Here is a 14,550-nt window from a genome sequence, read left to right as displayed (position 1 = left end):
CTTGAATGACTTCATTAACCTCGAAAAAACTTCAATTCTTCCTTTGTAAAATAGAGACAATAATTTAGTTTTCCTTTGAGTTGTTGTAGGAAAAAAAAAATGAAATAATGTCTATAGAAGAGCCAGCATTGGACAATGGGTGGCATGGTGGTCAAGGTGCTGGACTCCCACATGGTAAATTGGGGTTTGAGTCCTGAACCTAACAGCTTGCTTTTTCAATCCCCCCCACACCATGAGCACATGTGTCCTATAGCAAAATTAAAAATAAATAAATTAAATTATATTTTTAAAAATTCTAAAAAAGAGCCAGCACTATCTGGTACACATAGTAAACTGCTATTGCTGTCATTATCATCATAAATCATTGTACATGTTCATTTTGGCCTGTCTGTAAATAACACAATTGAAGTTCTTTTTTTTTGACCTTTTGAGGTGTCTATGAGGAAATAGAAATATGCAGTAAATAATATAAACATGTATGTTTGTATTAAAAATTATTTTATTTCATTTCATTTATTATTATCATTATTATTTTGTTTCTAACTTGACCAGAGAGAGACAGTGGGTGAGTGAGGAGTGAGAAAGCAAGCCACCAGGGCCAGGATTCCAACCATGGTTGGTCATATGGGAGTCCAGCGCCTTTAACCACCACACCACTTGCTGGCCCCATATATGTATGTTTTTCTAATATATACATGTGGTATGGGTGTGACTTTTCTTTTGGTAATTAAATCTGTACTTTGGTATTGAGTCAGAAGAAAGATATTTGAAAAATCAAAGTGGCTTTCTGACCGCACAGCTGGCTGCCAAGATGGCGCCGCAGAAAGACAAGAAGCCTAAGAGGTCAACCTGGAAGTTTAATTTGAACCTTACTCATCTAGTAGAAGACAGAATTTTTGACTCTGGAAATTTTGAAGAGTTTCTGTGGGAAAACGTTAAAGTCAATGGGAAAACTGGCAGCCTTGGAAACGTAGTTCACATTGAATGCCTCAAGAATGCAATCACAGTTGTTTCTGAGAAACAGTTCTCTAAAAGGCATTGGAAATACCTCACCAAGTAATACCTTAAGAAGAACAACCTTCATGATTGGCTTCGTGTGGTTGCATCTGACAAGGAGACTTATGAACTTCGTTACTTACAGAATAGTCAAGATGAAGAAGGGTCAGAGTCTGAGGACTAGTTGAAGCCTCGCCTTACTGGGCTTTGCTTACTAAGTAAAACAGAGAGGATACATGAGAGAGAATCATCTGGAAATAGACTTTTAGTTTATGAATGAATAAAAATCACTGCTTGTAAAAAAAAAAAAAAGAAAAGAAAAATCAAAATGATTATGTGGAAAGGTTTATGTAAGCCGTGAAGGCCAGATTTCAAAGATTACTGCAGCTATCACGGGTAAGATGATCTTAGTTGAGGAAGTATAAGCAAACAAATAAGGCCAGCTATCAAGAGCAGCAGAGAGCACCCACCAAACTATAGAAGCTATCAATACGGAATGATTACAGGTAATAAAAGTTTTGTCAAGATTATTGTCCTATCTTCTGAATTCTAACATAATCAGTACTAAAACCTTCAAATAAGAAAGATTACTGATAGTTAAGAAAACTCTCTTAAAAAAAAGAAAGAGCTTTCTTCCAATCCTGTAGTGCTGTGGGCCTTCAGGTTGGCTGCGGCCACAGGTCTCTGTTCCGCAGGATGGGATTTGTTAAAGTTGTCAAGAATAAGGCCTACTTTAAGAGATATCAAGTGAAATTTAGAAGACAACGAGAGGGTAAAACTGATTACTGTGCTCAGAAACGCTTGGTGATCCAGGATAAAAATAAGTACAGCACACCCAAATACAGGTCGATAGCTCGTGTAACTAACAGAGATGTCATTTGTCAGATCGCTCATGCTCGTATAGAAGGGGATATGATAGTCTGTGCAGCTTACGCACGTGAACTACCTAAATACGGTGCGAAGGCTGGCCTGACAAATGATGCTGCAGCATATTGTACTGGCCTGCTGCGGGCCCACAGGCTTCTCAATAGGGTTGGCATGGACAAGATCTATGAAGGTCAAGTGGAAGTGACCGGAGACAAGTACAATGGAAAAAGCATCGATGGTCAAACTGGTACCTTCACCTGCTATTTGGATGCAGGCCTTGCCAGAACTACCACTGGCAATAAAGCTTTGGGGGCCCTGAAGGGAGCAGTGGATGGAGGTCCATCAATTCCTCACAGTACCAAACGATTCCCTGGTTATGATTCTAAAAGCAAGGAATTTAATGCAGAAGTCCATCGGAAGCACATCATGGGCCAGAACGTTGCAGATTATATGCATTACCTGATGGAAGAAGATGAAGGTGCCTACAAGAAACATTCAGTACATAAAGAACGATGTAACTTCAGAGATGGAGGAGACGTAGAAGAAAGCTCACACTGCTATATGAGAGAACCCAGTCTATGAAAAGAAACCCAAGAAAGAAGTTAAAAAGAAGAGGTGGAATCATCCCAAGATGTCCCTTGCCCAGAAGAAAGATTAGGTAGCCCAGAAGAAGGCAAGCTTCCTCAGAGCTCAGGAGCGGGCTGCTGAGAGCTAAACCAAACAATTTTCTATGACTTTATTCACGATAAAAGATATTAAGCTACAACAAAGCAACCAAAAAAAAAAGAAAGAAAGAAAAAAAGAAAGATTACTGAATCTTGATGCTTAACTTCTATTTTTAATTTCTTCTTTTTTTTTTCATTGCCAAGGGGCACATGTGTTCACCAGAGACAGAGAGACAGGGAGAGAGAGAGAGAGAGAGGAGAAAGCACCCTCCAATCTGTGCTCATGCCACAATCCCTTCTCTTCCATTCCTCCGTCCCATCGGGATTTTGGACATATATGTGCACATGCCAGGTGTGTTTTTCAAGTTGCCTGGACTTGAGCACTGGTTGACTATGGGGGGAGCTAATTTCCCTAACCACTAGGCAACAGTGCCAGATCTTAAGCTCTACTTTTATAAGACTGGAGTACCATGGCTCCAAGGGCTAGCAGTGCAAGAATATCTTGTTATTTTTACAGTTCTTTGAATAAGTAAGCTTCTTAAATGCAAGACCTTAGAGTCATATGCATTTGAATCCAATGTGTTCCAAGTAAAAGTTACCTATTAATCGAGTCATAATTATTTAGAAATAGTGCTACAGTAGTCTGTCAGACCATTGAGAGAAAGGTCGAAAATAGCCTATTAGAGGGACTAGCAGTTAGCATAATGGCTATGTTGCTGGACTCCCACGCAGTCGACCATGGTTCGAGTTCTGGACCCGGTGGCTTAAACTTACACCGGGTGCGTGTGTGTGTGTGTGTGTGTGTGTGCGCGGGCCCAAGATCCCAAGGGGAGAATGGAGGAGAAGGGATTGTGGCATGGCCATCTCCCCACTGAGGGTGATTTTCTGCTTTCTGTCTCTCTGACTCTCTCTCTGTCTGCCGAGCACACGCGCCCTATAGCAACACCTCTCCCCCCCCCAAAAAAAAAAGAGAAAGAAAAAGCCTTATTAGAGACTTTCATTATATAATGCATTTTATAGCATTTCATTATTTGTGTCACTTACATTCTCAAAATTCAACGAAGCAGCACTCCTTAAGTGTCCTTTAAAGATGAGAAACATCTAACGTGGAATGGTCAAGTTTCTTAAAGAGTGGGTCATCTCCAAAATGCCTCCGTGCTCCAACATGATGGGATTGTAACTAAAAGTGAAATAACTCACCTTCTTTGCAGAGCTGTAAATGTCTTCCCGGTTACTGCAGTCGACTACAAAGGCATGGGCCTTGGCCCCCAGTTTCCTGCATTCAGCGGCTGTTTCCTCAATTCCATGCTAGGAAAAGCAACAGAAAAGGCGAAAGAACAAAATTAACAACAGGCACCTCAATACCAAATTTCAACAGCTGGCAGTAATGAGAGAGAGAGCCTTGTAACGGAAATTGGCCAAGAATTTAACGGACACACATTTGGGGGAAGGCTACAGGCACCTTTTGCTCTCGGTTTTTAACTGACATTTTATTGGCTATGTGAAAGGCAGCCTCGTCAACCACTAGGCCACAGGGCTGGCCCTGGGGTTATTAATGTCAAGTTACCTTAAGTTCAGGGTCATACCATAGGAGTTTGTTTTTATTTTTTGCTTGTTTGCTAGCTTTTGATTGATTTTTAAGTTTTTAAGTTTTTAAATTTAAGTATTTTTTTCTAGTTTTTAAACCATTTTAGTTTAAGATATTTCAAAAGACATCTTGGATAGAGGTCTAATCTGTGAACTTTGCAAACCACAAAATGGCCAGGTGATGGACAAAGGACAGACCCCAGGTGAACGCACACCTTTATCTACAGAGAAGAACCCCATTGTACACATTTGCTAGAAAACAACAACTAATGCTGCAGAAGAACTAAATCTGGACAGCCATGGGAAGAATTAGCATATTGTGTCGTAAGCTTGCTATGGGGTGTTTTCCTTTCATTCCGATCTCCCCACCAACCAGAGTACTCAATAATAAGGAACTCTTACTCCTCTAGGGACAGCAAGGTCTTGAGTAAACCTCACGCTGCCTTCTTGTACCTAAGCGGCAGCTTTTAGCACCTCCTCTCTCTCTCTTATTTTTTTAGATTTTAGCCATAGGGCACGTACACTTGCCAGAGAGAGACACAGAGAGAGAGAGGAGAGAGGGGGAGAGGGGGAGAGAGAGAGAGTGAGAGATCACCCTCAGGGGGGAGTGGCCATGCCACAATCCCTTCTACATTCCCCTCTTGGAATTTTGAGTGGGCACACAAGCACAGGGGCCCGGCATATTTTTTTCAAGCAGCTGGGTCCAGGACTCCAATGGCTGAGTTGGCCATGTGGGATCCAGCACCTTATCGGTCACACACCTGTTACCCTCCCCACCCCCCAGCCCCTGCTTAGAAATTTTTTTTAGAGTTAAGAATCCAGAAAAAATACCAGCAGAGTTAAACATTTTGTTGTTGTTGTTGTTTTAAATTTGCACTTGTCAGAGACAGATGAGGAGGGGTTGGGATAAAGTATCTCCCATTAAGGGGTGGTCCCACCACCATCATTTATCCATTTCTCTCTTGTTTTGAGATTTTGAGCACTTACATACCTGTGCCCAGCATATTTTCAAGTTGCAGGGTTCAGGATTTGAACTGGGGGGCTCCTAGCGCTTTCCTTTAACAGTACATTTTATTGGCAAACCTCTGGTTGTCAAGGCAGCTGATCACACGGTGCCAACCATGAAGTTTGAGTCCTGGTTCTGGAGGCTTAAAAAACACACTGGGTGCATGTGCATGAGTGCCTAAAGTCCCGACAGGATGGAAAAATGGAGAATGGATTTCGAATGTGACCATGCCTTTGGGGGGATGCTTTCTCCTCCTTCTCTCTCTGGCAAGCTAGCATATGTGGCCCTCTGGTAATAAATTTTTTCAATATGTTTTATTTATCTGTTTATTTTGAGAGAGATTTTTGCTATAGGGTGTGTACACTTGCTGGAGAGTTAGAGAGAGAGACAGACAGAGAGACAGAAACGAGAAATCATCCCCAGGGGGGAAATGACCATGTTGCAATCCTTTCTTCTCCATTCTAGTCTTGGCATTCTGGGTATACACGCACACACGCCCAGTGTGTTTCAAGCCTCTGGGTCTGGGACTAAAACTGTGGTGGACCATGTGGGAGTCCAACAACATAACCACTATACCACCTGCTGCCCAAGTATATTTTATTAATATATTTCTTAAAAGGAGTGAAATTCTGACATATACTTCAACAACTCTGAGGACATTATGCTAAATAAACTAAGCCAGACACAGGGCCAGCAGGTAGCATAGTGGTTAAGGTACTCGACTCCCACTTTGCTAACCATGGTTTGAATCCTGGATCTGGTTGCTGCAAAATCACACCTGGCTTGTGTGCGTTTGTGCCCAAAATCCCAGGAGGAGAATGGAGGCAAAGCGACATCCCTGGGGTGTAATTTCTCACTTTCCCTCTCACTGTCTGTCTGTCCATCTCTTTCTCTGTCTGGTGAGTGCACATGCCGATGGCAAAAACCTTTTAAAAAAAAGCTAGGTGCGAAAGGATAAATATTGTATAATTCTGTTTATATGAAGTACCTAGAGTATCCACAGAGACAGAAAGTAGGATGGTGGTTGCAGGAGCTATGTGAGACGGAGCTGGGAAGTTACTGTTGAACAGGTACAGAATTTTGGTTTGCGAAGAGGAAAACTTCTGGAGAGAGATAGTAGTGATCATTACATAATAATATAAATGTACTTAATGCCACTGAGCGGTACACTTCCGAATGGCTTAAGTGATAAATTTTATGTTATATATATTTTACCTCACATTTTTTGAGATTAGCAGGTGGCATAATGGTTATATCACTGGATTTCCACATGGTCAAAAGTAGTTCGAGTCCTGAACACGGAGGCTTGAAACTCATGCTGGGTACCTGTGCGTGGGTGCTCCAAATCCCAAGAGAATGGAGGAGAAAGGGTTGCGGTGTGGCCATCCCCCCCTCTCCCCCGGGTGGTGATTTATCCCTTTCTGTCTCTCTGTTTCTCAGGGAATGTATGTGCCCTATAGCAAAAATCTCTCTTAAAAAAGGTTTTTTAAGAAAAGTATATTGTATTGCTGTTTTAGGTCTTTATTTAAAATGTTATTTCGGACAAAATCCCTCTAAATACATTTTACAATAAAAACCCACTTTCCATTCACTCCATCTTAGAGACGTGCTTGCCACGGGTCGGCTGTGCAGCCACCTGTGGCCAAGGGTGTGGAGGTTCAGGTGCCTTCCGCTTTCGCTGGCTCACCTTTGCCCCGTTTCTCCAGTCTTCCTCGTCTAGGTCCAAGGTCTGCTTTCCAATCTCTGCTCTGTGCAATACATTTACGTTCTAGATTCCTCCAAGATACACTTCAGATAGCCCCACATTCATTTGGTAAGAAATTAGAAGTAAGCAGACCTTTAGGGTTAAAATTTTTCTCTACACAGTGGAATTGCTCAGAATTCGTTAAGATTTCTCTTGGGGACCTTCTGCTAACACGTTAGACTCAGTTGTCACATATTTTTTACTTTTATAATTATTTTTTTAATTGCCGGAGGGTGCATGTGCTAGCCAGAGAGAGTGAGAAAGCCCCCTCCCCCAAGGGGTATGTCACACCACAATCCTTTTTCTCCCATTCCTCCTTTCTGTCAGGACCTTGGGCACACCTACATATGCATCAATGTTTCTCAAGTGTCCAGGGCCAGGATTTGAACTGCAGTTGGTCACATGGGATCCAGCTTCCGATGCACTACGCTTAACCACTGCACTGTGGAGCCAGCCCCAGTTACACTTTAATCCTGGTTCTCCTTTAGTTTTTACTTATCACTTGTTGCCCCGCATTATCACAAGTAAAACCCTTCCCCCAATTATATAGATTGTCAAAAATTTAAATGTTTGGGGACAGCAGGTGGCGTGGTGGTTGAGGTGCTAGACTCCCACAGGGCCCGCCGTGGTTTGAGACCCAGACCTGGTGGCTTACTTTCTCTCTCTCATTGGTGTGCACACATGCCCTGTAGCTGATTAAAAAATGATAATGATGATAAATAAAATAATTAAAAATTTTTAAATGTTTTCCTGATTCTTCACTTTTTTAAAAAATTTAATTTACTTTTTCATTCTGAAGTCTTTTTTTTTTTTAAGAGAGGTTTTTGCTATAGGGCACGCACACTCACCAGAGAGACAGAGACAGCAAGTGAGATGACCATGCCGCAATCCCTTCCCCTCCATTCTCCTCTCAGGATTTGGGCCATGCGGCATGTCTGCACATGCGTCTGGCCTGAGGTTTAAGCCACAGAGTCCGAGACTCGATCCATCATGGACTGTGTGGAAGCCCAGCGACATAACCATTATGCTATCTGCTGGTCCCCATTCTAAAGTCTTTAAGTAAGTGTGTACTGTGTGTTCTCCACTCCCTATGAGTTCATCGTTCCAAGCTATCTAATCAGGCATAGGGATGAGAATGGTACAGAAGTGATTATCTATACAAAGTCCAGTGATTAATCCATGGTACAGTCCCACAGGACCACAAAGCTGAAGCCCTCGCTGTTCTTTCCTAAAGTAACATTGCTTTTCTGTAGCCTTAACGATGAATAGAAAGATGCTGGGCTGTGCCCGTAGTGCAGCAGTTAGGTGCTGTTCACTGGGAGCTAGATCCCACATGGCCAACCACAGTTCAAATCCCAGGCCTGGCGTCTTGAGAAACATACCAGGCATGTGTGTGTGCATGCCCCAAACCCTGACAGCATGGAGAGCAATGGAGGAAAATGTAGTACAGTGTGGCCAAGCTCCATCGAGGGGTGCTTTCTCTCTGTGTGTCAGGCAAACGCTCATGTCCTCCGGCAATTAAAACAAACAAAAGAAGACGTCAGTCCCTGGCATCTGGAGATTGAGATATAATATTTGGATACAGAGTTCATCTGAGAAGTTGGCCCTAGGAATGATCTATCTTTGTACCCCAGGTGAAAAGCACTTACCTGGCCCCCTCCCAACCCCTCCAGCCTGATCTGACAACAATCTTAAACTGCACTTTCTCTCTCATTCTCCACATAGTAGCCAGCCCGAGAGTTCTATGTCCTGGGGTCTTTGCCGTGGAATGCTCCAAACTCAGACCATACCGTTCCCCAGTCAGGTTTGGTGGTTCTCAGACTCTGTCCATTTAAAAGTTATAAAATCCTAAGAAAAATTGAGTGTGTATACTGAACTGGGGTTGCCAACTTTTTATTTGCCCAAATAAGAACATTCAAACGAACAACTATTGCATACTATCACGGTCATTTCTTTCCTTCTTTGTTTTAGTAGCCAGAGGGTGCGTGAACTCCCCAAGAGAGGTGGGGGAGGAGGGCAGAAAGCACTCCCGACAGGGCATGGCCATGCTGCAGTACTCTCCCCTCCCTCTTCTATCCTGTCAGGATGCCCAGTGCATTGTTTTCAAGTCCCCATGACAGGATCCCAACCACTTGCAGCCATGTGGGGTCTGGCTCTCTTGCCCTTAACCACTGGGATATGGGATCAGCCCCTATCATTCTAACTTCATTAGAAACACACACACACACACACACACCACACACACACACACACACACACACACATATATATATATATATATATACATATATATATATATATATACACACCCGCCCTGGGTAAAAATTACATCGAAGTTCTATTTGTTTTTCTTTTTGACTGTTTTCACTCAGAAATGATTTTAAAAATTGACTCTTGGTTGGGACCAGCAGTTACGTAATGGCTATGTCGCTGGACTCCCATGTAGTCGACCATGGTTCGAGTCCCGGACCCGGTGGCTTAAACTCACGCCGGGCGTGTGTGCGTGCGTGCCCAAGATCCCGAGAGGAGAGTGGAGGAGAAGGGATTGCAGCGTGGCCATCCCCCCTGGGGGGTGATTTCCTGCTTTCTATCTCTCTGTCTCTCTCTGTCTGTCTGGCGAGCGCACGTGCCCTATAGCAAAAACCTCTCCAAAAAAAAAAAAAAAAGTTGACTCTTGGCAATAACTGGCAGAATAGCATTGCTTTTTGTTGGAGGTAATTTTTTAAACCACTTACCTCCGTAACAGAAAGTAGGACTTTCTCATAACAGGTACAAGCGTCGTACTCTTTTAATACACTAGCTAAAACTATCACTTTTCCCCATGACTAAGATACAGGGGCCAGTGAAATCGGGTTCAGGAGGAGAAGGTGAAGATTGATTCACAATGTCAAGTTAGCGACAGACAGTGACAGGAATCTTATAGCCTCCGGGTCCTTTCATCATGTGATCTTAATCACGTTAGTTAATTCGTGTGACCCCCAGCTGTACAATGGCAATTGGACTCTCCCCCCCCAACACACACTTTATATACAGATGCTGGGAGGTATCAGATGCTGGCTAAATGCAGACCTGCCCGCAGATTAAAGGTACCAGAAAGTGAAACACGATTACCTTATTTATATCCCAGAGAACCAGTTTGCTTTTAAGTTTGGCAAATTCATAGGCAGTCAGTCTCCCAATGCCATGCCCAGCTCCCGTAATCAGCACGATTTCTCCGGAGACCGATTTTCTCTTCTTTGGAATAAAAAGCTTCACCAAAGACTCTAAAGAGCAGAGGATTAGGTAGGGCAGAAGCAGGAGGCAGTTCAGAAGGAATTTCATCCTGTTCTTTGCCGCCAGCTCCGGGAGCTGTCCTTGGCCAGCCTCTCTAAAACGCCCGCAGCGGGGTGACCGATCCAACACCCCGGAGAGTAAATGCACAGAAGGAAGAGATCCTTCATCAAAGAGAAACAAACAACTCCCAGACCGTTCCTTCCGCTGGGCTGGGCTTTGCAAGGGCTTTTGCAATTGGCTCGGGCTGCAGCGCGAAGCGACATGCTCGCTGGCTCAGAAATCTGGGAGGGACAAAAGTCGCGATCAGGGCAAGACTTCCTCCTTCTGCTTTGCGCAGCCCCCGGGAGGTGTGTGCGGCCACGATGGCGGTTTGCTCGTGTTCTCCCCGTCTCGGAGGCCGACCTCGGAGAGTGCGTGGCTGGCTCGTTTCCCTCGGTTCCGTCCAGCGCCGTCTCCTACAGGGATGACCCGCTGCGTCCGCAGTCCCGCGGCGGCTGTGAAAGTGGACGGTTGCCCATCACTGGAAAAGGGACACAAATGCGGATTCCTACTTACAGGATCCTGAAAGGGCCAGCTGGGCTGTGCCCGACTCAGAAATGACCCTCCATCACATTTCAGTTGGAACTAAACACAGTTTCTGGAGGACCGAGGAAAGTTTGTCCTTTCAAGGTCAGCGATCTCAAACTCCAAGACAAAGTCTCTTGTTAGAAGGGATTATGTCCACAACGAGGTGTATTTGGATAGCCAGTTTCCACTCTACCTGTTAGAGTTTATCAAGAAAAAAAATTCGTTGCACTTGACTAGTTGTAACTTTATCCAGGCTAATACATCACTTCATTCAGAAGGAACAATAAAGTAGAAAATTACTTTGCCTAAAGATCACTTATGTTTTGGGACCAGCAGTTAGCATAATGGCTAAGTCGCTGGGCTCCCACACAGTCGCTCACGGTTTGAGTCCTGGACCCCATGACTTAAACTAACGCGGGGCGCGTGTGCGTGCATGCCCAAGATCCTGAGAGGAAAATGGAGAAGGGATTGGGGCCTTCAGAGTGAACAAGGGTCTTAAAAGAAAACCAGCAGTAAGAGTGAATTACATTGTTGGTGCTGTTGGGAACCAGAAAATAAATAAATAAATAAAACAACCACAAACAGATATGTTCATTTCTTTTAAGTTTTGAGAATACTTTCTCTGCTGGCCCAAAGATTAAATTTGAGATTTTAAATTGAAGTAACATAAGCTGGGTCCATGTTACACACTGACAAGAGAGATGCATACAGAGCAGACAGACTTTCCATTTACTAATTCCAAAAACGAAATCCAACAGGACCACTCATTTACAAATGGAAGGTATCTGTAATGTGGGGGGGGAAACTGGACTGTTATTAAATTGAAAAACACAAAAGGTATACCAGCAAAGACATTTAGAAAAACTTTCAGTACTGGAAAATACCAATGTAAGCCAAAAGCAAACTCTCACCCTCATAAAAATGAGGAACCATACGTGACTGCTTTAAAATAATAATAATAAAAAACATGATTAAAGGACTCTCCCTACATAATTTAGATAATGTAGTACAGTAGTGTGCTCCTTTATTATTTTAGCTTTTCAGTGTCACTGAGAATGACCGTCACAACTACGACGACAAGGACAGAAATGATACACAGAGTTTTCCTGGGTCTGCACTGGTAACCTGCTGCTCTTGACAGCTGTTGATTTGCTTGTTGAGCGTGTACCTCTGCACTTCCGACACTGGCTTCTGTGCTATCTAACACATCTTCTTGTTTATGAATCATCATTCCCACGTCCTTAAATATTTCACTAATATCCATGTTATCAGCCTAAGTTGCCCGATGGAAGACTCTCTCATGAATAGGGTGGAGATCGTCCTCTGTAATGTCTTCATCCTGCACCAGCACTTGAGGTTGAGTTTGACTTTCCCAGGATACAAGTTCCCTTTCTTTTGAGCTATCCTCTGGAAATCCACCAAATACTCTGGAACTGGCTCCTACTCCAGCAACAAACTCTTTTCTTCTCTCAGCAGCTTGCTTCTGGACCTTTTGGAAGTTTGTCAGTGACCTTGTGAATTCAGCCACTAAGCGATCCTTCTGTGTTTTCCTTCGACGCTGTTCAGTGGGTGTGGTGGGCAGAGATTCAAACTCGAAAGCACTTATCTTTTTCTTTGGCAAGTTGGTTAGCGCTTCTATTGCAGCTGTTGCCTCAATTCATGTGACTCTCTAGGTGTTTCAAGTTGATTGAGAGTCCTTTGTATTTCCACAGGGCATTGTATGATCTGGATATTGGACCAGATGCGGTGAGCCAGCTGGGAGGGGTCCCCACCTACTCCTGGATGTTGGTGGGCTGTGCAGTCTTTCTGAGCAGTCACCCTCACCTCTTGCACTTCCTTCCACCCACAGTCTCCCTATAACAAAATTTAAACAGATAATAATAATACTAATAAATAAAATTAAATAAATAATTCTTAAAAAAAAAAAAAAGGCATTCATGGCCTCTTGCAATGGGATTTAATTAGACAAAAACCCAAAACTCAGACAGACATACTCCAGGACACGCAGGTAATGTAAAAGCATTATTACAAAGACTGGAGTGGGGCAGGGCACTCCCCGATGGGTGGGACTTTCCTGATTCTAGAGGATGAATTCCAAGATATGGATCACCAGGCCCTCAAAGGTAACCGAGTTAGTGACCTTTTCCAAATTAACAGCCTCTGAACAAACCAGTTTCCAATTACCCACCATTACATAGGGTCTCATGACTATGGGACCACCCTAAAGTATAACATACCTATAGGACATGTGACCCCTACCACAAGGAGAATGCAAGCACAAAAAGCCCCTTGTGACTCCTGTCACAAGGGGAATGCATGCACAAGAAGCTCTCTGATTCAGGTAAACACGCTACCCCCACCTCAGCTTCTCTTTGGCAATCTATTTTCTGGGATCCACACCATTCTTGGTAAACTCTACTTTATTATCCTGTCTCTGTGTCTGAGTCTTTAATTCTTTTTTTTTTTTTTGTTTTTGCTATAGGGCGCATGCTCTCGCCAGACAGAGAGAGACAGAGAGACAGAAAGCGAGAAATCATCCCCCAGGAAGGATGGTCACGCTGCAATCCCTTCTCCTCCATTCTCCTCTTGGGATCTGGGGCATGCACACACACGCGCCCGGTGTGAGTTTTTCGCCACCGGGTCCTGGACACGAACAGCGGTCAACTACGTGGGAGTCCAGCGACATAGCCATTACGCTAACTTCTGGTTCCTGAGTCTTTAATTCTTCATAAGCATGAGACAAGAACCTATATTCCATGGGTCTTGGGCCTGATCATCCCTGTACCACTGCATCCCTGTGTCACCCCCATGGGATACGGCCACACTAAAATCCCTTCTCCTCCATCACTCCGTCTCTCTGGGATTTGGGGCACACATGCACATACACCCAGCTTGTTCTTCAAGCCACAGAGTTTGGAATTCCATCTGTGGGATCTCCATGTGGGATCTGGCTTCCCCAACCACTAACCCACAGGACAAGCACACCCCCAACCATGCCTTATTTTTATTTCCCAGTTCAGTTATATATAGTAACTGAATTTGAGTGTTGTGCAAGACAGTCCAGTGTTTGGGAAGGCTTTTGTTTGTAGGAGGCAAACAGTCAACCTTTGCATTTAAGGGCCAGGAAGATAACAAAAAATTGGAGTTCACAGAACATTTGTATTTACTTCTACCTCTTATTTAAGCAGCCCTGCATTGCCATAGAGGCTGGAAAGGTAGTGACAGTTCCACAAAAGTAGAAAAACACTCAAAAATTCTGAGTATCAGCTACAACATTTTTTTTGGAGAGGTTTTTGCTATAGGGCGCGTGCGCTAGTCAGACAGAGAGAGACAGAAAGTGAAAAATCACCCCCCCCCCAGGGGGGATGGCCACGCCACAATCCCTTCTCCTCCATTCTCCTCTCAGGATCTTGGGCACACATGCACACGTGTCCCGTGTGAGTTTTAAGCCAACAAGTCCGGGATGCAAACCGCGGTCGACTACATGGGAGTTCAATGACATAGTCAATACACTAACTGCTGGTCCCTCAGCTACAACTTTATAACATATACCCCCAATCCAAGTTTACTAAAGTAAAAGCAATTATATAGAACGTTTACAGTTTCCTAAAATTTTTTCTCACATAAATTATCCCACTTAATTTTCAAAAGTCTTTCAGAGATAAAAAAAAATACATATATACTTATATCCCTATGTTATAACATTAATCAGATTGACTTTTTTTTTAAAGCACTTTATTTGAGTGAAGGGTTTTTTTTTTTTTTTCTTTTTTTTTGAGGTTTTTGCTATAGGGCACGTGGGCTTGCCAGACAGAGAGAGACACAGAGACAGAAAGCGAGAAATC

General features: G+C 43.5%; 1 protein-coding gene and 2 pseudogenes across 1 annotated transcript in view; 1 reads left to right on the top strand and 2 right to left on the bottom strand.

Annotated features, from left to right (window-relative positions):
- Window positions 1-10,304, bottom strand: part of HSD17B11 (hydroxysteroid 17-beta dehydrogenase 11) — a 29,312-nt gene extending 19,008 nt beyond the window's left edge. Inside the window, exons 1-2 of the mRNA XM_006143265.3 lie at window positions 9,977-10,304; window positions 3,729-3,836 (exon numbers count right to left, since the gene is read on the bottom strand). Of these exons, the coding sequence (XP_006143327.1) occupies window positions 3,729-3,836; window positions 9,977-10,186 (318 nt within the window). The 5' untranslated portion in view covers window positions 10,187-10,304. The remainder of the gene's footprint in view (window positions 1-3,728; window positions 3,837-9,976) is intronic.
- On the top strand, window positions 650-2,424 carry LOC114006860 (60S ribosomal protein L22-like 1 pseudogene; annotated as a pseudogene).
- Window positions 10,305-11,732: 1,428 nt separating the features above from the next.
- LOC102472779 (syntaxin-7 pseudogene) overlaps window positions 11,733-14,550 on the bottom strand; it is a 14,390-nt pseudogene continuing 11,572 nt past the window's right edge.

The sequence above is a fragment of the Tupaia chinensis genome, unplaced genomic scaffold (assembly GCF_000334495.1).
Source record: "Tupaia chinensis unplaced genomic scaffold, TupChi_1.0 Scaffold000094_1, whole genome shotgun sequence".
Classification (NCBI taxonomy): domain Eukaryota; kingdom Metazoa; phylum Chordata; class Mammalia; order Scandentia; family Tupaiidae; genus Tupaia; species Tupaia belangeri.
Note: the sequence above shows the minus strand (reverse complement) of the source record. Positions and strands in the feature narration are given on the sequence as shown.